Genomic DNA, 22,125 nt, shown 5'->3' on the forward strand with positions numbered 1-22,125 from the left:
TCTCACCCTCCCACAAATCTGGTCTGTACCCCTGTATGCATGAATAAATAAATCTTAAAAAAATAAATAAATAAAAGTTACCTTAAAAAAAGAGAGCGCAGCTTACCCACGAAATATACCTTATGACATTCTTCTAAAATACTGTACAGGGCCTCCCTGGTTGCGCAGCCATTGAGCGCTGGGTTGTGAGGCTGCCCGCAGCCTCTGCAGCGCCAGTTCGATCCCCGGCTGCTGGGCGAGGGTCCCACATGGCGCACAGACTTCTCCTGCCGCCCGCTGCTCCCCAGCAGTGTACTTCGTCAATTTGCCTCTTGTCTGCTCCCGCTCGGACTCTGGTGAATTCTCTCACCCTCCCGCGCTTCTGACTATACCCACTGCTTGTATAAATAAATAAATAAATCTTTAAAAATAAATAAATAAAATAATGTACAGACCTGCACATCCGTTTAAATGATGATACACACTCTCTTGTGTAAATGATCAGACACTTTAATAAAAAGCAGAAGAACATGGTTACAATGAGCTGAACAACTTGGCAATTCTGACCATTTTTCTAGGAGCCCTCTTTTTCGGAAGTGTTAAATATGATTTTCCCCCTGAGATGTGATATCCAATTTTTTCTTAAAATGCATGCATTTCTGGGTATTTTGTTTTATTTTTACTTAGGCTAATTTGATTCTCTCTTTCTCTCTCTGAAGTACATCTGACTTCTGCGCAGACCACTGAAGAGGGCTATTTCTTACTTATCCTATACTCCCCATCACTCATTGCAGCCTAAGTCTTTCTCTGTGGTTGTGAGGCTGTCTTCAACTTGATACCCCCTGAGCAGACCAAGTTCACTGTCTTACCTTCTGCAAGTTCTCACCCAACCCTCTACAGCCCCTCATATCTATGAGTTGGGGCAATCTCCATCTCATTTTTTGACAGGAATCAAAACCAGTTCCCTTTTCATACTCTCTCTGCTTTCACACTCTTCATCCTCTTTGCATCTCATTCACTTTCTCTTATTTTAAGTTCTTCTCTTCTTAGTTTCTCTTTTTCCATGAATTTTGCCTCCAGAAGATCAGGCTATTATAAACTAGTATGCATTTATTTTTCCAAACTATACATAAATACATCATCGTGTAATTGGCATCTACATGAGAGATCAAGTCATTTCATTTTAAAATTCTGGCCAGGATTTGTTAATTTTTTTTAAGATTTTTATTTATTTATGCATACAAGAACTGGGGTACAGGTCAGAGGTGTGGGGGGTGAGAGGATTCACCAGAGACAGAGTGGGGAAAAGAATAGGCAAAATGGCCGAAGTACACTGCTGAGCAGCGTGCAAGTCAGGAGAGATCTGCTACGCCATGTGGGTTCCTCCCTGGCTGGCTGGAGGATGGAACTCATGCTGCTGTGTCTGCGGACAGCTTGATAGGTTGCGTCTTAACCCCTTTCGCCACCAGGGAGGACCCAGGATTTGATTAAATTTTGATGAAGTATATCAAGTGGCATAAGACCTACAGATAGTGTGCAGAAGCTCAGGATTGGAAAACAGGTGTCATTGTTTTAAGTATCCTTTGAGCAATAGGGCTCAGATGTCAAAAATCTAGCAAAGTCATCCTGACCGACTCCCAGTTTGCCTTAGATCTCTGTGCGGAAGGTGAGGGTGCTGCCTGCCATTTTCTTCTCGTAGTCCTTATCAAATTCTTCATTCTGGGCCACAGTAAAATAATGCTTCCAGTCACCCGGCATCCCTGAAACAAAGCAAAGCCTCAGTGACTGCTACGGGCATACAGAGAAAAAGTGAACACGTGCTTTTAGAGCTGGCACCAGAACAGGAGTGGAAAGGAAGCTTGCCTCTCAGTAAGTATTGAGCAGTGTTACTGAAAACAGTAACCAGTGGAACAGGAAGCATTACTTGAAAATCTGAGTATATCCTAGCAGACAGAGTCCAGTTTGACACCTTAGAATATAAGTCTTATATACCTTTCCTCATAAAAGGGGAGATGGAGTGGTCCATGAAGCTGGTTGGGAAAGTGGTGTAGTTGGCCATTGGGTTTTCCTTCATTACATCAAAGGAGGTGTGATAGATTATTTTATTCAGAATTTCCTCTGATACTTCTTTCTCCAGGAACTTTAATATCTTCTGAATTTCCCTCTTTGGGTCCTGGATGGAGAACAGTTACACAAAACAAACAATTCTGGGTTTTCATTAGGGATGACATTCTGTTGGGCATGTAGTTTGGGGGAAGGGATGAACTAAGGGACTAGTTCAACTATATTCAACAAATATTATTCAAGTGAGGACTATATCCAAGGCACTGTACTGTCCCAGGTGTTGCCACTGACCTCAAAAGGTTTACTTTGCAATAGAGGAAAGAAAAGTAATCACAACAGCTGTCCATGGCCCAGAAGCACGTTCTGCCCACATATAGAGAGAATGACAAGGAATGTGATGGGAATGTGCTAGTATAGCTCCTGGCCTAGATCAGGGAATGCTGTATATATTGTGGGAAATGAGGCTATGAAGTACTGTATAATTAACTCTAGGATTTACTCCATAAGATGGGAAATGGTCTATGAGTCTAATGGAAGTTCCACAAGAGGATGAATAAAAGGCATCTCAGCACCCAGAAATGTGAATCTTTGTGCCCTGGTATAGGAGATAGTTTTGTAATTGCAGGACATGGGGTAATGGGAATGAATTTGTGATGCCACTCATACATAATGACTCGAAATGGAGAAATCAGTCCTCTGTTCCCATATGTGGAACCAATCCTGCCAATGTTTATATGGGTTAAACCTCTGAATGTGACGTGGGTTTGGAAAAGAGAGAAGGAAACTAATTGTATTGAATATAACCAGGCACTTCACTAAATCTCATAAATCCTTATAAAAATCTTTTGTCCATGAGTGAGATGCTACCAATTTTGTAGGGGAAGAAGTATGACTCAGATATATCAGGATTGATTCAACCATATAGGCATGTGATATCTCCTTTCATGGAAGGGTCTTCTGGAAATTCTGAACTAGATGAAAGAAAACTTAAAAAACCAAAGAAATAGAACTTTTGAGGAGAAATTGAGTTGGAAAGAATGTCATGGAGAAAGAGGACTGGCACTGCAGCCTCTTCTGTGAACAAGCTCACATGCTAGATTTCAACAGGAGTTTATGGACTGGAGAACGTGGGAGGGTCTGACAGAGACAGCACTGCCCTCACCTCCTTCATGTCTTCATAGAAGAGGTAAAGGATGTGGTGCTGGTCCTTGGCTTCCCACCATCCCTTTACATGGTCATGCCAGGAGCCCCACAGCACTGAGAGAAAGGAGACAGATGGGACACCAATCAACTTAAACTTATATAATAGGCATAAAATGTCCCAAAAAGAGGTCATTTAATAAGTGCAGTCAGATGACCAAGACATAAGGCAGGATTTTTATTTGCAAAAGACAGGTTTGGGTTTGTTTGTTTTTTTTTTTTCAATATTGAGGGAGATGATAAAAAGTATTCTGGATTCCTGGACTTCTGTTTCTACTTTTGAACAAATTACCAAGAGTGACACCGACTTGTGACCAGTGATTCATGATCTTCATTTCCCTTGTACCATGGCATGGTGCCTAGATCAGCATTGTACAATAAATATTATTTCTTACTAGGCTTGTTTTGAAAAGAAGATTTTTACTCTGAAAAATCTATAATTACCAGATATTTTGATCACTCTCTATAGTGATAACTGGCAGGCAGAGAGGTGCACTGGTGTCTCATGGACTCTGCCAGAGCCACTCTTCATCCTTCTCCATCCTGGGAGGTAGATTTCTATGAATTATATCAACAGGCTCACTTTTCCTCATTTCTGTCTGGGACTTGGCAACAAGAGGCTCTAGAAGGCTTTTGGAGTTGAGAAGAAAGTGAGCAATGTTTTATGATACCCTCCCTGTTGGCTCACTATTGTTGATTATTTCCCATAACAAAGGTCTCAGATCCTGTAAAGGGGCCTCTCATGCCCTCAGGAAGCAATAGCTCTCTATTGGTGCTCTCCCTAGAATTGTGTTTTATACCTATTGGTTTCTTTGGACTGTGCCAGTAGCTTTTTAAACAGTCCACTAAACTCTCCTTAAATGATTCAGTTTGAACGTGCCTTCAATAAGTACAATTGTTCAATGAAACCCTTCCTTGTCAGTAGGCAAATAAACAAGGAAACATGAAAACACAATTTCCTTTCACTTACCTTTTCCAGCCTTGAACGTCTCAACAAATTCCTCCCATGTACCAGGCTCAGGCACCAATTTAGTCATTCTTGAGAAATGATAGTAGGACACCAGACAGTCCTTTGCATTTCTAGCCACATAGATAATCTTAAATAATACAGCAAGGAGAGTGAGATACAGAGAAAACAAGATAGAAAATATTATTGCTTACTGCAGAGTACCATGCTTTTGGAAAGACTTTGAGAAGAATCTTGGACTATCCCAGCAAGGAATTGATGCACTTTCTATGGTCAAGGTGGACCATATCTTCCATCTTTCTCAGGCAGAATTCCAACTTCCATCTGTGTTCTAGGTTTAATTATGAAGTGTCCTGATTTACTATAATCACCTTAATTGATATTGTTGCAGGTTAAGGAGACTACTGTAGCATTTTTCAGTGCTAATATGACAAAACCCTGGAGGGCAGTGCTACCTCTAATTTTGGAGCTGATTGTGGTGCCATCTTATCACTGCATCATGAGAATGTTCAGAGATGTGCTGAAGAAGGCTTGACTTTCACAAGGTCAAGGAGATCTGTCCTCTTGACTTCTTGCCTTTTCCTCCCCTTTTTCCCCCTCATTACTCAGCATTTAATCTCAGCCTTTACTATGTGCATCCTCAGCAGGTTTGGGAGAAGGAGCATATGATTGTTTTCCCAAGCATTTTTCCCAGGGTCTCATGGGATGAAAAGAATTTCTGGCACAACATAACCAATCACCCAATCATATTTTTCTCTTAGCCCATTACTCCAGTCCTTACATTTCCCACTGCATACCCCCTGGCTCCTTCAGATGAACATAGACTTGGCCTGACTCTGATTCTCATTTAATTCCATACCTTTTCCTACTGCTAATTTTCTCTCCAATGTTCATGAAAGCACTTAGGAAAACAGAGAGTATGATACAACTGCCAAATTCCTAGTATGTAAGTATATCTCTTAATGCTTTTGTTGGTTATCGCCTTTTTGTAATCAAAGCAGGAATAACTAGACACAGGTATTATGGACCTGACAGGGAATATATTCAAATTTATTTGTGGTATAGAGTCAGATAGCTGAGTATGACATAATCTCAAATATTATATTTTCTGAGAGTCTGTTGATGCATTTGTGTAAGATTCCTATTGCTGCTGTTCATATTACCACAAATGTATGGCTTAAAATAAGAGGTTTACTCTCTTACATTTCTTTAGGGCCAGATTTCACTGGGTTAAAGTCAAGATGTCAACAGAGCTGGTTCTTTCAAGTGACTCTAGGGGAGAATCCATTTCATTACTATTTCTCTGCAGGCCACCAACATACCTTGGTTCTTGACCCTGTCCTTGAATCATTCCAATCAACGGTTGCAGTTGTCACATCACCTGCTTCCTTTTTTGATTGTATTTGTTGCCTCTTCTTATTATACTGATATTTAGGATCCACTCAGATAAGCCAGAATAACCTTTCCATCTCAAAATCCTCAACTTCATCACATAAGCAAAGTCCATTTTATCACATAAGGTAGAAATTGGAATATAGATATCTTTGGGAGATGATTATTTAACTTACCAATCACTCCATCATATAATGAAAAGCTTAGATTCCTATTCAAAGAACGAACAATTCTAAGCAATGGCGGGGGGGTTCACACAGAGATTTTTACATTTTTAGAAGGCCTAATTTAGCAAAAAGGAATTAATTAGTATGTGACTAACCAAGTATTAGTGTGTCTTCAAGCAACGAACCTACAACATTGTTTAGAAATAATATTGATTCTTGAGCTGCAAAAGTTACAAATGAGTGAAGTTATCTATTTGTGGGAATAAACCAAGATTGCACATGTCAGAGTGACCTGGGTATAAAGGTGAAGAAAACCAGGAATGGGAAAACATTTTGACATGTGAAAACCTATATAATTGCATTGTTCCTATTTGGAGATAAGAGATGGGCAGGGTGAAGAATTGGTGAGTCATGGAAACCCAGAAAAAAAAAAGGGAGAGTCAAAAGCAGTCACTTAAATTATGTATCTGAGCACTGCACTGACAAGAGAATATTTTTGTTAAACAGACTTGACCATCTGGTTCCTTTCATAAGGCTTGAGACCAGAAATTAAAAGAATCTGCAGCTGTCTTGGGTAAGAGATGCTTTTTAAGATCAACTCACACTCCTAGCAACCTTCACATGATGAGGTTTCCAAAGCAGGTTTCCAACAAAGAGGATGATATAGTTATGGCTGGTATTCTCTTTTCACTGCAAATTTTAAGTTGATGTTTCATTTATATTACATATTTCATTGATTTCAAGATTCACTAATGAAGTAGATGTCAATGAGAAACATAATGTACACTGCATTTATAAGATCTGAATTTGGAAGTGTCAAAATAAACTAAACTTTAAAATGGAGGAAATAGAGGTATAATAGTAGGTGGGACCCTGCCAATTTCTAGGCACTACATCATGGTGCAATGGCTCATCATATCCTTTGCCTGCACCACTCTCCCCCTCTCAGGTTTCCTCTAAGTAAGTCCCTTTCTTATCTTACTCAACCTTGGCTCTTCTTCAATGATTCAAAATAAGATAAGCATTCGTCAGGAAATATGTACTTTGTTTCACTGCTCACTCTCTTTGGATATAGTTTAATAGGCAGTTACTCTGAATGTCTTCACCTGAAAACTTCCTAGTGTAAACCCAGAAATAATACGTTGAAGGAAAGGTGTATCCAGAATGAGGTGTGTGTGAATGTTGGGGTAAAGCCACCATTTTCCCAATCCTGCACTGGTTCTTTCTTTTCTTATATCCTTGATCATTTATCACTTATATAGGAAGGTTCACTACACATACATATCACAACTTGATTTAAAGTGTTGACTTTTCTTACCTTCGAATTTTCTTTCCAGAAGGAGGGTGGTAACATCTGAACAGGCAGATGAGTCTTCAGAGTTCTAGGAGAAGGCATTTTGCTGGCCAAATCCAAACCTGGGAAAAAAAGTCACATAATTTGGCTGAACATTTCTCATCAGTTCCATGGATTCAACATTATCGAATGGTTAAATATCTGAAATCACAATTGACCAAGTCATTGACTCTTTGTCTAAAATTGTGGCTTTACATTCCATTGTTGCCCTCCAAATAACACATTATCATTCATTCTGATAAAGGAAACCACTAAAAAGATATTGAAAACCACCAAGACAACAATATTCTCTTTATTTGGAGGGTGCTGGTGAGTGTGTGGACAGAGTAAGAAGCTGTGAGTTGTCTGAGGTTGGTGATAACTGTGATCCCAACAGCCCCTTGTTATTTTGTCCTTTGGGGTTTTCTATTACTGCAATATGGAATAGATAAAGGCAACTGGAGAAGAGCTGACATACCTCTTAAAGGAGTGCGGTTATTGGACTGGTTCTATCTAAGAAGCGTCATTCTTTCAAACTTTACTTTTCTTTTTTTTCTTTTTTTTTTAATAATAAATTTTATTTTTATATTCCCCATACAATTGCAACCTCCCCATTCTGACCCCACTCCCTCCCCTCCCGCCCCTCACCCCCCAAAAAGTGTCTCTGGTTCATAGTTTTTTGTTGATTTTGATTTTCGCTTTCTTATAGTTATTCATTTTTCTGGTCCCTTATTTAAGTTTTCTAGATTCCTGCTATGAGTGAGACCATCTGGTATTTTTCTTTTTCTTTCTGGCTTATTTCGCTGAGCATGATCCCTTCCAGTGCCATCCATGTTGCTGCAAATTGCATGTGTTTATCTTTTTTGAATGCTGAGTAATATTCCATGGTATATATGTACCACATCTTCTTAATCCAGTCATCTATTTTTGGGCATTTGGGCTGTTTCCAAAGCTTAGCTATTGTAAACAGTGCTGCTATAAACATAGGGGTGCAGGTGTTCTTTGGAATTGATGTTTCTGTGTCCTTTGGGTAAATACCTAGGAGTGGAATTGCTGGATCATATGGAAGCTCTATGTTTAGTAGGTCCAGAAATCTCCACACAGCTCTCCATAGTGGTTGGGCCAGTTTGCACTCCCACCAACAGTGCAGGAGAGTTCCTTTTTCTCCACACCCTCGCCAACACTTGTTGTTGCTAGTTTTTTTAATATGTGCCATTCTCACTGGTGTAAGATGGTATCTCATGGTAGTTTTGATTTTTATTTCCCTGATTACAAGTGATGTTGAACATTTTTTCATATGCCAGTTGGCCATTTGCATTTCCTCTTCAGAGAAGTTTCTTTTTAGCTCTTCTGCCCATTTTTTGAAAGGATTATTTTCTTTGTTGTTGTTCAATTGAGGAGATAAAAAGTTCTGGAGAAAGCCATAAAGTAGATTAAACCAAGTGGAAGAATGAAGCAGTAATCTTGAAGGCACAAATAAGGAAAGAATCAAGATAGAAAAAGTAAGAGATATACAAATGAAAAAGGATGAAGACACACTTGGAGAATTATCTGAAACTAGAGGAAAGGAAATATAAAAATCACAGGAATCCCAGAAGGAGAAGAGAAAGATGAGGGAACTGAAAAAGCTATTTGAGGAGATAATGGAAGAAAACTAGCAAAACTTGAAGAAGGTACTATACATGTAAATACAAGAAGCAAAAACAACTCCAAGCTATCTAAATAAAATGAGACCTACAGCAAGACACGTAATGGTAAAACTTCCAAAAGGCCAATATAAATAAAAAATAATAAAGCTGATAAGGGTAAAAAAAACAGATAACCTATAAAGGAACATCAATTAGGATAACATCAAATTTCTCTAAAGAAATACTACCAGGCAAGAAAAAAATGCAGTGACATATTCAAAATATTCTAAGATAAAAAATGCTAGTCAAATGCTTTATCCTGCAAAGCTCACCTTCCTGTATGAGAAAGAAATAAGGACCAATAGACAAAGAAACCACACCCCCCCAAAAAATATTAAAATATTAAAAGGAGCTTTAGGATTTAAAACAAAGATAGGAATGAACAAGAAATTAACTAGAACCACAAACTAGAACAAAATATTAGTAACAGAATTTTACAGATCAATAATCATTGTGTCAAAGTATTAAACTCACCAATAAAAAGACACAGAATATCTAGTTGGATTAGGAAACAGAACCCAACCTTCCTTTGCTCCAAGGAATGCACCTAAGTTCCAAGGATAAACATAGAATGAAAGTAAAGGGATGGAAAACAATTACACAAGCAAACAACACTCAAAGGAAGGCAGAACCAGCCATACCTATATCAGGCAAAATAGACTTCTAAGTTATAAAGGTAAAAGGAGACAAGGATGGACACTTTAAAATGATCAAGGGAACACTCGAACAGGAAGACATAACATTTATCAATATATACCCACCAAATGAGGAGAACCTAAATACATCCAGCAACTAAATCAAATCTGAAAACAGACACTGGAGAAATACTTATGTGGTTGGAGACTTTAATACCCCACTCTTATCAATAAACAGATCAACAAGACAGAAAATATATAGTCATAATGACCCTGAAAAAATAATTAGACTGTATGGGTTTAAAATACACTTATAGGGTACTACACACCAAAAAAGTGGACTATACAATTTTTCTTAAGTGTGCACGATTCATTCTCCAGGATTTACTGTGTCACAAGAATCAACAATTTCATGAAGATTGACATCATACTGGGTGTCCTCTCTGACCATAAATGTAATGACCTAGAAATCAAGTACAAATAGAATAAAGGGGAATACTCTAATACATGGAGACTGCACAATACACTACTGAGTGATCACTGGCTTAATAAAGAAATCAAAGAACTCAAAAATTACTTTGAGACAAATGGCAAAAAGGACACAACCTTTCAGAATGTATGGGATACGGCAAAAGCAGAACTACGAGGGAAGTGTATAACAATACCTGCCCACATCTAGAAACTAGAAAGAGCACAAATAAACTACATAAAAAAGAATTTAAAAAATCCAAAAGCCAGCAAAAGGAAGGAAATAATAAAAATCAGAGCACACGTAAGTGAAATAGAAGTCAAACAAACAGTCCAAAAGAGCAACGAAATCAAAGCTGGTTCTTTGGAAAAAATAAACAATATAGTCAAATCTTTAGCTTCACTCATGAAGAAAAATAGGGGAAAACTCGGATAAATATGATCAAAATGAAAAAGAATTTCCAGCAGACACTGCAGAAATTCAGAGGATAAGAAGTTATTACTATGAACAAGTATATGTAAACAAATTCACAACCTAGGTGAAATGGACAGATTCATAGAATCATACAATCATCCAAGATTGAATAGAGAAGAAACAGAAAATATGAATAAACCAATAACAAATAAGGAAATTGAAAGAATAATCAAAACTCTCCCAACAAACAAAAGTCCAGGACCACATGGCTTGACAAGCAAGTTCTACCAAACCTTTAAAGACGAACTAATACCTATCCTGCTCAGACTCTTTCAAAAAGTCATGAAAAAAGGCATTCTTCCAAATGTATTTTGTGAGGACAATATCACACTAATACCAAAACCAAACAAAGATGTCACAGAGAAATAAAGCCACAGACTAAATTCTCTAATGAACACAAATTCAAAAATCTGCAATAAAATGGCCAACAGGCATATGAAAAAATGTTCAACATCACTTGTCATCAGGGAAATGCAAATCAAAACTACCATGAGATACCATCTTACACCAGTGAGAATGGCACATATTAAAAAAACTAGCAACAACAAATGTTGGCAAGGGTGTGGAGAAAAAGGAACTCTTCTGCACTGTTGGTGGGAGTGCAAACTGGTCCAACCACTGTGGAAAGCTGTGTGGAGATTTCTGGACCTACTAAACATAGAGCTTCCATATGATCCAGCAATTCCACTCCTAGGTATTTACCCAAAGGACACAGAAACATCAATTCCAAAGAACACCTGCACCCCTATGTTTATAGCAGCACTGTTTACAATAGCTAAGCTTTGGAAACAACCCAAATGCCCAAAAATAGATGACTGGATCAAGAAGATGTGGCACATATATACCATGGAATATTACTCAGCATTCAAAAAAGATAAACACATGCAATTTGCAGCAACATGGATGGCGCTGGAAGGGATCATGCTCAGCGAAATAAGCCAGAAAGAAAAAGAAAAATACCGGATGGTCTCACTCATAGCAGGAATCTAGAAAACTTAAATAAGGGACCAGGAAAATGAATAACTATAAGAAAGTGAAAATCAAAATCAACAAAAAACTATGAACCAGAGACACTTTTAGGGGGGCGGGGGCAGGAGGGGAGGGATTGGGGTCAGAATGGGGGGGCTGCAATTGTATGGGGAATATAACAATAAAAAAAAAAATCCGCAATAAAATCTTAGCGAACCAAATCCAGCAATGCATTAAAAAGATTGTACACCATGACCATGTGGGATTTATTCCAGGAACACAAAAATGTTTCAACATCTAAAAATAAATCAATGTAATACATATCAAAAAAAAGAGAAAAAAACCACATGATTATATCAGTAGATGCTGATAAAGCATTAGGTAAGATTCAACATTCATCTATGATGAAAGCACTTGAAAAACTGGGGATAAATGGAATGTATCTTAAAACAATAAAAGCCAAATAAGACAAAAGCACTGCTAGTATCAGTCTCAATGATGAAAAAGCCTTTCCACCAAGATATGGAACATGACAAGGATGTCCATTCTCAACTTTACTGTTCAACATAGCATCAAAAGTCCAGTTAGAGCAAGCAGGCAAGAGAAAGCTTTAAAACACATCCAAATTGGGAGAGAAGAAGTAAAGTTAACAATATTTACAGATGCTATGATAACATACATAGAGAACCCCAAAGGCACCATGGAGAAACTAATTAAAACAATAAACCAGTTCAGAGAAGTGGAAGATGCAAAACCAACACACAAAAATGAGTTGCCTTCCTATTTACAAATAATGAACTAGAAGAAGAAGAAAATAAGAAAGCCATCCCATTTACAATCTCACACACAAAAAATTAAATACCTGGCATGAAAGTTAACAAAGGAAGGGAAGGACCTATACAAAGAAAATTATAAAACATTGTTAAAAAAAAAAAAACAGAAGACACAAAGAAATGGAAAGATATCACCTGTTCATTGAATGAAAGTGTCAGCAAAATGACCATCCTACTCAAAGCAATTTACAGATTCAATTCAATCCCAATAAAAATCCCAATGTCCTTCTTCAAAGAAATAGAACAAAGATTACTGAAATTCATATGGAACCACAAAAAAAAAACCCTGATGGCCAAAGCTCTCCTGACTAAAAATGGAGGAAATGTAGGTATCAGACTTCTTGACTTTAAACTACATTATAAAGTCATAATAACTAACATATATGGTACTAGAACAAAAACAGACACACAGACCAATGGAATACAATTGAGAGCCCAGAAATGAAACCATATATGTGTGGACAGCTAATCTATGACAACGGAGCAAAGAATAGACATTGGAGCAAGGAAAGTCTCTTCAATAAATGGTGCTGAGAAAACTGGACTTTCATATGCAAAAGAATGAAAGTAGACCAGTATCTCATATCATATACAAAAAATCAACTCAAATGGATGAAAGATTGACACAAGACTGTGGTTACAAACTCACCTGAGTTGAGGGGTGGTGGCAGAGTCCACTCAATGAAAGGATGCCGGTCGAAAGTGTTGGCCCTTTGACACTTCTGCACGTCTCCATCATTTTGGATCATGTCCACAATCTCCTGTGTCCAGGTGGTGCCTGGAAGTATCAGTTATTCTCAGTTCTATCTACTTGCTGTACAATCTATTTCCTTCATTATTTGTACATTCCATGAAATTCATATTTGCTAAGTGTTGAGCAGAATTAGCTCACTTGTCAACTCCCCTCCTTGACACCCACAGTAGAAAATTCCTCTGTGCAACACCCATAGTGAACAGCAACTCTATGACACCCCAAATGGAAAGTCCTCTCCTGTGAGCAATGATGCCCCTGGTTCTTATTTTCAAGGACTATTTGTATATCTGCCATCTTGTAAGACAGAGTCAACAGAGGTAAGAATGTGTCCTTTTATTCTCTTTATCCCTAGTACCTGGCATAGGACTTTGCACCTTATTAATGTAACTTTAGTGAATGAAAATTGAATCAAATTAACATAGGGAGATACAGTGGTAAAGTAGCCACAGTCCCTGCCACATTCCCTGCCCCAATGCTTGTAATGTTTTTTTAAGATAATATAAAAGAGACTGCTTCTTGCCCATTGTTCCCTTCTCTCTCAATAGATCCTCAATTTTCAGCTGGGTATGTAGCTAACTGGCCCAAAGTTGAGGTTTTTCAGTCTTTCTTGCAGCTATTGAATATTACACTAAAGTTTGGGAAATTTTTTCAAAAAGGCAGGAATATGACCTATTTCTTCCCTTCCTATCTCCTTGCTGCTCTTTGGTGTGTGAGTGTGACATCTGGAGCCTTAGCAGTCATATTAGTTTATAAAAACAAATACCACAACCTGAAGGTGATGGCACAGATAATTAAAAGGAGCCAGGGTCTCTTATGAGCAATGCAGTCACCATTTCAGGTCTGGACAATTAATAATTAACCTCCAGACTGTTTTTTCGTGTGTGTGTGTGTGTGTTGGGCAGGAAATGGGGGAGAGGTCTGATATTTATAGCCAAATTGAATCCTAAATGACACAGAAGAGAGGCATATATAGAAATGTGGGTAGGCAAAGAGCAAGACTATGCAAAATATCCACCAAATACCCATTTTTCTCTTTACTAATTTTGGTGTCTCTCTGGCTTGCAAACTTGATGCTCATGGACACATGAGATATATACACATATAATTAAGAGATGAACATTATACAGTAAGAGCCATAAAGGGTGTGCAATGGACCACAGGTATACAAAGGAGGGCAACTTAATGCAGAAGTGGTGAGTGAGGCTCAACTGAAACGGTAGCCTTGTTTTTTTAAAATATTTATTTATTATGCATATAAGAGCTGGGGTATAAGCCAGAGGTGGGGGGCGTGGGGGGTGAGAGGATTCACCTGAGACAGAGTGGGGAACAGAACAGGCGGATTGACTGAAATACACTGCTGAGGGGAGCAGCAGGCAAGACAAGAGAGGTCTACTGCACCGTGTGGGTTAGCTCCCTGGCTGGAATCATATTCATGCTGCAGCGGCTGCAGATTGCTTCATAGTGCTGCGACTTAAATCCTTATGCCACCAGGGAAGCCCCTGAGATGGTAGCTCTGGAGTGAAGAGTTAAAGTTGTATTGAAATGTCAACAAGCACAGGAAGCCACCACAGGAAGAGAAACCTCAGGAGCCAGGACAAAGGCAGGCCCACTTCCACCTTGGGTAGTGTAAGCAGGGCTCACAGGCGATTCAATTATGGTGGGGTTGGGACAAAAATCTGGGGAGTTTGGGACCATCCTATGGAGGACCTTAGAGTTGATTGCTTAATTTCCAAGGAGAGTGGAAAACAAATTTTGTGGTACAGATTTAAGTTCAGATCCGGGTAAAAGAAGTGTCCAGTACAAACATACAGAAGAGGAGATTCTCGAGAAATGAAATCTGCTGACAGAAAATCCCTCCCCTGATTTACTGACTAAGCCCGAACTGAGGAACTCTGGCCCAGGAGGACAAAGTACATGCCAGGGCATGGTCAAAGAACTGTGGTGGATGCAGATGGTAATCCTGAAATATTTATGGTTATGAATATCTAGAGTTCTCCTGTTGGGCCAAATGGTCACCAAGAGTCTCCCAAACAGGTTATAGCTTAAAGCTCTTCACTCACTCAGTCACACTGCATGAAATTACACACACAGATAACTCAGGTAGCTTATCAGTCATTAGACCCCATCTTCACTAGTTATGACGTTCTCTGCTCCTCCACCCCTGCACCAGCCTTCCAAGCTCTTCGCCTTTGCAACCCTTACTACTCCCAGGACCCCCTTTTCATTTTGTACAATATGGATAAATATCACCTCCCCTCTCCCAGATCCTGGTGCACTTGTATAAATTTGGTCCCAACACCATTAGTGCTTTTTAAAGAGGGATGAAAGTGCTTAGTTCTACATCAGTCTCTTCCTCTAAAAGAAGCTTCTTCTAGAGCTTCTGCACAGCAAAAGAGACAATTACAAAAACAAAGAGAAACCCCGCCGACTGGGAGAACATTTTTGCACACAACACTAATGATAAAGGACTGATCACAAAAATCTACAAAGAGCTGATGAGACTCAACAAAAACAAAGAAAATAATCTAGTCAAAAAATGGGCAGAAGAGCTAAAAAGAAACTTTTCTGAAGAGGAAATGCAAATGGCCAACAGGCATATGAAAAAATGTTCAACATCACTTGTAATCAGGGAAATGAAAATCAAAACTACCATGAGATACCATCTTACACCAGTGAGAGTGGCACATATTAAAAAAACTAGCAACAGCAAATGTTGGTGAGGATGTGGAGAAAAAGGAACTCTCCTGTACTGTTGGTGGGAGTGCAAACTGGTCCAACCACTATGGAGAGCTGTGTGGAGATTTCTGGACCTACTAAACATAGAGCTTCCATATGATCCAGCAATTGCACTCCTAGGTATTACCCAAAGGACACAGAAACATCAATTCCAAAGAACACCTGCACCCCTATGTTTATAGCAGCACTGTTTACAATAGCTAAGCTTTGGAAACAACCCAAATGCCCAGAAACAGATGACTGGATCAAGAAGATGTGGTACATATACACAACGGAATATTACTCAGCATTCAAAAAAGATAAACACATGCAATTTGCAGCAACATGGATGGAGCTAGAAGGGATCATGCTCAGCAAAATAAGCCAGAAAGAAAAAGAAAAATACTGGATGGTCTCACTCATAGCAGGAATCTAGAAAACTTAAATAAGGGACCAGGAAAAAGAATAACTATAAGAAAGAAAATATCAAAATCAACAAACATCTATGAACCAGAGACACTCTTTGGGGGGTGGGGGTTGGAGAAAGGAGGAGTTGGGGTCAAAATAAGGGGGTTGTAATTGTATGGGGAATATAAAAATAAAATTTAAATAAATTAAAAAAAAGAAGCTTCTTCTAGGTAAGGGAATCATTCACTTTCAGGACTTCTCAGAAGATATAAACAATCTTATATATCTCAGTAGATAAGACTGGGTTAGCAAGATTTACAATGAGAATCTCTGTGCTATGTAAATGATTTTATAATTTAAAATAATCATATAATCTGTTCAGTCCTCTGATGATTTGGGATTCTGAATGTCGCATTATCTAGCAGGGACCTAAACCAAAATAAGATTTTGGTCCCTCAAGGTTAGAGCTCAGTATAGTTTATACTTTTCCACAGTCCAGCTTTGTAAAAACTTGCACTTTATTTTTTTCAACTCTAGCTACTTAAAAAATTTTGGTTTGTTCAATAAATGGTGCTGGGAAAACTGGACCACCGTAAACAAAAGAATGAAACTAGACCACTACCTTACACCATGCACAAAAATCAACTCAAAATGGATAGAGATCTGAACATAAGACTTGAAACCATAAAACTTGCATTTTGAAATCAGGTATTACAGTCCCTCCAAATCTGGCTTTCCCACCACCAAATCTCAAACCTACCTGATTTTGCATAGGTCGCTATGAGGAGATCATCAGGTTTTGCTTGGAAATTCCAGATTTTGTCCCAGTTATCACTTATAAACTTGGTCATGAGGACTCCGTCCACCTCTTGAGTTTCTGGTAGTAGGTATTTTCCCTTCAGGTGGAGATCCTTCATTTCCTCCAAGGACATCTTTCTATTTGGACCTGTCAAAGGTACTTCAAAGAAACGTGTACTATATCATTTCTATACTTTACAACAGTCATTTCATTAAAAATACATTCTCAGAAGGCCTCCCCACTGGCGCACTGGTTGAGCACTGGGTTGCGAAGCTGCCCGCAGCCTCTGCAGTGCCAGTTCGATCCCCGGCTGCTCCCCGGCCACCGGAGGAGGGTCCCACATGGCTCACAGACCTCTCCTGCCGCCCGCTGCTCCCCTCAGCAGTGTACTTCCGTCTTTCTGCCTGCTCTGCTCCCCGCTCTGGCTCTGGTGAATTCCTCTCACCCTCCCGCGCTTCTGACTGTACCCAGTGCTTGTATAAATAAATAAATAAATAAATAAATAAATAAATAAATAAATAAATAAATAAATAAATAAATAAATCTTAAAAAAAAATACATTCTCAGAGAAAGTCAGGAGAAATGTGTTTCATGTTAATTTAAGTGCAAGAAGTATGTTTTATCTTAAGTGAGCGAAGTCAAAACTGTGGGAGCCTAGGGATTTTAAATAGATTTGTTTCAGAGTATAAATTTGATAAAGCAAAAGAAGATAGATGCAGCAGAGAAAAACAGAAGTGGAAGATGATGGATTTGACTCACTCATCAGCAATGATCTGGTTAAGGTGAGCGAGAGGAGGTGGCCATGAGGGGGACCAAAGCAGGAAGTTCACTAACCCCTATCAAGTGTGAGCGACAAAAGAAGACCAGATCAGAGTCAGTGTTCAGGTTAGCTGGATACAACCTGGTGTGGAAGCAGGTTGGGGCAGCGCATTGATGAAGCTGACTCAGCAGGACAGCTATTGAGCTGAGAGAAGTTCCAGAAGCAGGTGAGGCTTCACTCCCTGGAGGTGGGTTCCTGATCAACACAATACCATCAAAAGGCTTCATTGTTGCCATCTAGATCATACCCGCCTCCTGGGCCCACAGCTCCAGAATCCCCATCCTGCCCCAGATCTCTGGCTGAGGAGAAACGCTTGCTGCCAGAGGAGGTAAGGTCAACTCGCCTGGGGTAGTAACTCCAACTGGATGCAGTGATATTTTCTTTAGTAGAAACTTTCATTTTCTTGACATCTTAAATTTATTGTAGAAATGTAATAAAGTAAACTGAACCATAGCATTATAATTTCTAAGTTTAAGAACAATGTTGGCACATTTTAGTAAGTACTTGTTACACAAAAGCATCCTTGCAATGTTAGAATGTCTAATAGATGAGCCTTGCAAGTAAAAGTTAACATTTGACAGATTAATTAAATATTTAGATTTGGGATTTTAGGTTGAAAATGTAGACAATTTTAATTATTTCATAAATATTTAAGAGAATGTAGACTTACCATGTTCATAAGGTTAATTAGTAATTTGTGAGATTTAGTGAAATTACTAGAAATTTTTGTTTTGTTATTGTTAAGCAACTGAAGTACTAAAAAAAAGAGAATGAAGCATAGCAGATTAAAAGCAATTTAAAATATTTAGAATCATTTTATTCACTAGGTTGAAAAGCCTTCGTAAGTGGAAAACGTTTACCCATTTTCACCAACACTCTGCAGCCTCTTTTGGGGTACAAGACTCTGGTTCTAGCCTTATTTCTGATCTTTGCTTCCCTTACCTGCAGAATAGGGGTTGGAGATGGTCAGATTATACCTTTAAGTTTCCTCTGAATTAATAATAGCATGCCTGATTTAATGTCTTCCTTAGCTAAAAGTCAGATAACTGTGTGACATTTATAGGAAGTTAATGCATTACTCCTTCCTCAATCCTAACATTTAAAGTGATCATCCAGTACACACAATTACGTTCTTCACAGAGCTTGACTTTGGGACTTTGCCAGCACCTATCCTCCCCTACCTTGGGGTTCCTTGTGCACCTATTGCTCACCACACACAGGCCTGTCCTACTAGTCAGTCTGTCCCTCCTCCCTCCTTCTCCTGACCCAAAATTACTGCTCAAGTGTTACATTCTTAAAGATCTATCATTTTCAATCATCTGTAGGTGCTGGAGCATCCCAAGGGATGCCTTTGTGACTTCTAGGGAGGTTTGGGTACATGTGGCCCCCAGTGGTGAGTTCTGCGCCCCTCCCTCCAGCTTGTCACCTAGGCAAGTTCACGTTCACCTGTCTTCTGTTTTGGGCTTCAGTGTATATTTTGTTTTGAAGAAAGAGCTCTGGGATTAACAAAACAAGTGTGACAACCACCTTTTTAGGTCACTGCTCTCTGATTCTAATGTGGCAGTCAGTCCATGCTAAAATATTTAACTTTTCCAGGAAATAATGTCCCAAAAAATCAGAAGTGAGGAAGGACATAGGTGATGGAGAAGGAGAGGTAATTGGAGATCTACCCTTAAAGTAGTCTGAAGCAAAAGAGAAATCTTTGGTCAACTTTCTTTTGTCTTGAAAGAGTAAAAAAAAAGTACAATAGAATATTCTTCAGCACTAAAAGAGAAATGAGCTATTGTTCCATGAAAAGACATAAACCAGAAGGTACAGATGAGGTATTGTGGAGAGAAGTTAATGACTACAAAAAAAAAAAAAAAGCACCTCTATACAAGAACCAGAAATGTCAGCCCTGAACACTTGAAGAGTTCCCAAAATTAAAAAAAAAAAAAAATGATGTCTGAGGACAAGAGCAGACTCGTTCAAATCCTTTTGTAGAAGAAATAGCAACCCCCGTCATTATGGTGAGTGACTGGAAATACAGAGCAGATTCATCTGTTCTCAACTAGCCTCTTTTTTTTTTAAGGATTTATTTATTTATGAATACAAGGACTGGGAAACAGGTCAGAGCTGTGGGATGGGGCGAGAGATTCACCAGAATGCGTGTGGAACACAACAGGTGGATCTACTGAAATACACTGCTGAGGGAAACAGTGGGTGAGTCAGGAGAGGTCTGCTGTGCCATAAGGGTAGCTCCCTGGCCGGGGATTGATCTCCTGCTACAGTGGCTGCTGAGCGCTTCATAGTGCTGTGCTTAACCCTTTGCGCTACCAGAGGGACCACAACAAGACTATTTAATGGAGTTCATTAAACACTGAGTACAAACATCCTCTGCAGATGAGAGTCCCTGGGCCTAAGGGCCTCCCACCTAACCAGAGGAATCTAGATTCTGGTACCAGAATGACCAAAAACAGACCAGGTGACTCCCCTCCTTCTTACCAATGTAGACAAAGCTAAAGTTTCTAGGTGTGGAAAGAAAAATTACCCCAATTCCCACCTAACTGCTCAGGAGGGAAGGGAATGATATTGCTTCCTGCCTAACCTTGTCCCAAATTACACACATAAGTGCTACTGTTGCTTGCAGACCCAGCCCTGACCTATAGATTTCCTTGTGGGGAAAAACAGAATTGCACATGGCTGCCTCTCCTGTGCCCGGTGAGGGTGGGACTTTCACCCTGGGCTCTCATGGGAGTTTCAGGCTCCTGGGGTCCCGCAGGTGGAGGCGTGTGTAAGGCAGGGCATGACCAAAAACTAGCAAGTGAATGCCCCCTGCTCACGTACCCCCCACTGCAAGTCCGGGCAGAATATGAAATGTAGCCCACTGCACCAGGGACGTATCTTGCTTCCTAATGTATTTAATTGCATCCTCGTGTGGTTTGTTCAGACTCAAGGCAGGGTAGGAGCCCAGGAGCCAACACCAATGCAGGGGCTCCTGGCCAAGCAACACTAGTGCCTAGCTGAGGATGAGGTTCAGTTCTAAAGCTCTTTATTCCAGTAGAGTCTAGAGGGTTCTGGAAGGTCACAGGACAGTTCACTGACTTGATCATGCTGGGCTCACGACCCATGTTCATGTCTCAGTATCCATAGCATCTGAGCAGGTTTAGTGAGAGGTCCATCTGTTACTGGGCTTAGAGGTTAAGTTTCAGGCAGCCTCTGATGCTGGTTAATCATAGAGCTGAATCATCTCACCCTCCTGTCTCTCCTGCACCTTGGCCGAAGTCCAGGGGGCTTCGGACCCACCTGCTGCCCATTGCCCTCCCATTCTGTTAATGCCGAATATGCTAGACCATCTGTGGACCCAGATGTCAGATCTGAGTGTGAGTAGTTGTCTGGCCCAAGCCCTTTCTAAGGATAATAATTGAGGAAGAGGAAACCCTTACTGTAGGCAAAAGAAAGACAAAGAATACCTTTGTAGTTCTGACCCTTCAACCCCCACTTCTGCAGTCCACTACCCTGGACCCCTGGATCTGCTGTTAATTTCCCCTTCAGTTCTTTTCAAAACTTCTAGGACCGGGCTCAGTAATAACACCCTCAGCAGAGAACCAAGGCTGGACTCTCCTGGGAGACCTGGGCCCTGTTTTAGGACAATCTCAGCCATCTGACAGAAACACTTTGGGGAATATTCCTTCATGGGTGTGGACTGGCACATCTTCCACCGGCAGCAAAGCAAAAACTGGCAACAATTTTTTGGCTGCAAAGAAGAGGGTCCAAGTAAACTCTGAGGTAAGAAGTTCCCCTTCATCCAGGAAGGCCACTGTGAAACTAATCAACAGAACCCTTGGGAAATTTGGGACTAAAACCAGAAAAGTATTTTTTTTTTTCCTCCTTCTTGCCTTTGAAAAAGATGTTTTCCTCTGATCAGCTAGAGGAAGTGAAGGACTCCCCTTCTTCCCCACCTTGCTCTCTGTTCTCCTTTCAGGAAACTAATCTGCTGCTTCTGCATCAGAGCTTGCAGGCAATACTCACAAGATTCCCCAGGCAAGTGGTTTTCCAAGACCTTGATCTTTGCTGACACTGGGTGACTTTGCTTTTTTAGACTCTTCCTCCTGGAGGAGTCATGAGCTTTGAAGGCCTGGCCGTGTGTCACTTACGAGGAGGTCCCGTAGATGAGCTCTTCCAAGAATCATATCCCTTTGTTCCCTTGATATAGGACCTGCTTGAGGACTGGCTACACCCACATGCCTAACAATCAAGAGAGGAGGGGAAGGAAGTAGCCAATGAAATTTCTGCTCATAATCTTGACAGCTAGCCTGGCTCTCAGTTCCAACCTGCTCTGCCCTGAGGATGCCTATTCCCTTACCCTGGCAGACCATTTTGGAATTGCAAGTTTGGAGTCACAAGCAGTAGTGATTACGTGGCACATGCCCCACGTTCCCTCCTGTCACTGTGTATACATCAATAATTGGTCAGGGAA

General features: G+C 39.9%; 1 protein-coding gene across 1 annotated transcript; it reads right to left on the reverse strand.

Moving 5' to 3' along the window:
• Positions 1-1,626: 1,626 nt before the first annotated feature.
• On the reverse strand, positions 1,627-16,979 carry LOC119259816 (sulfotransferase 1C1-like). The gene is made up of 7 exons (XM_037528803.1): positions 16,808-16,979; positions 12,820-12,948; positions 7,088-7,185; positions 4,214-4,340; positions 3,206-3,300; positions 1,972-2,152; positions 1,627-1,739 (listed from the first exon to the last, which is right to left on the reverse strand). Exons 1-7 carry the CDS (start codon positions 16,977-16,979, stop codon positions 1,627-1,629), a joined length of 915 nt encoding a protein of 304 aa, XP_037384700.1.
• Positions 16,980-22,125: the final 5,146 nt, after the last annotated feature.

Source organism: Talpa occidentalis, unplaced genomic scaffold (genome assembly GCF_014898055.3).
Source record: "Talpa occidentalis isolate TD23 unplaced genomic scaffold, MPIMG_talOcc4v2.1 talOcc4.5, whole genome shotgun sequence".
Taxonomy (NCBI): Eukaryota; Metazoa; Chordata; class Mammalia; order Eulipotyphla; family Talpidae; genus Talpa; species Talpa occidentalis.

Bases quoted from the DNA above. Each gene is read 5' to 3' on its own strand.
- LOC119259816 (XM_037528803.1), bottom strand. From the start codon at position 16,979: ATGTCCTTGGAGGAAATGAAGGATCTCCACCTGAAGGGAAAATACCTA. The intron at 4,341-7,087 runs GTAAGAAAAGTC...GTATTATTTAAG, and splicing joins TCTGGAAAGAAAATTCGAAG to ATTATCTATGTGGCTAGAAA. The intron at 3,301-4,213 runs GTAAGTGAAAGG...CCTTTCTCTCAG, and splicing joins GACGTTCAAGGCTGGAAAAG to TGCTGTGGGGCTCCTGGCAT.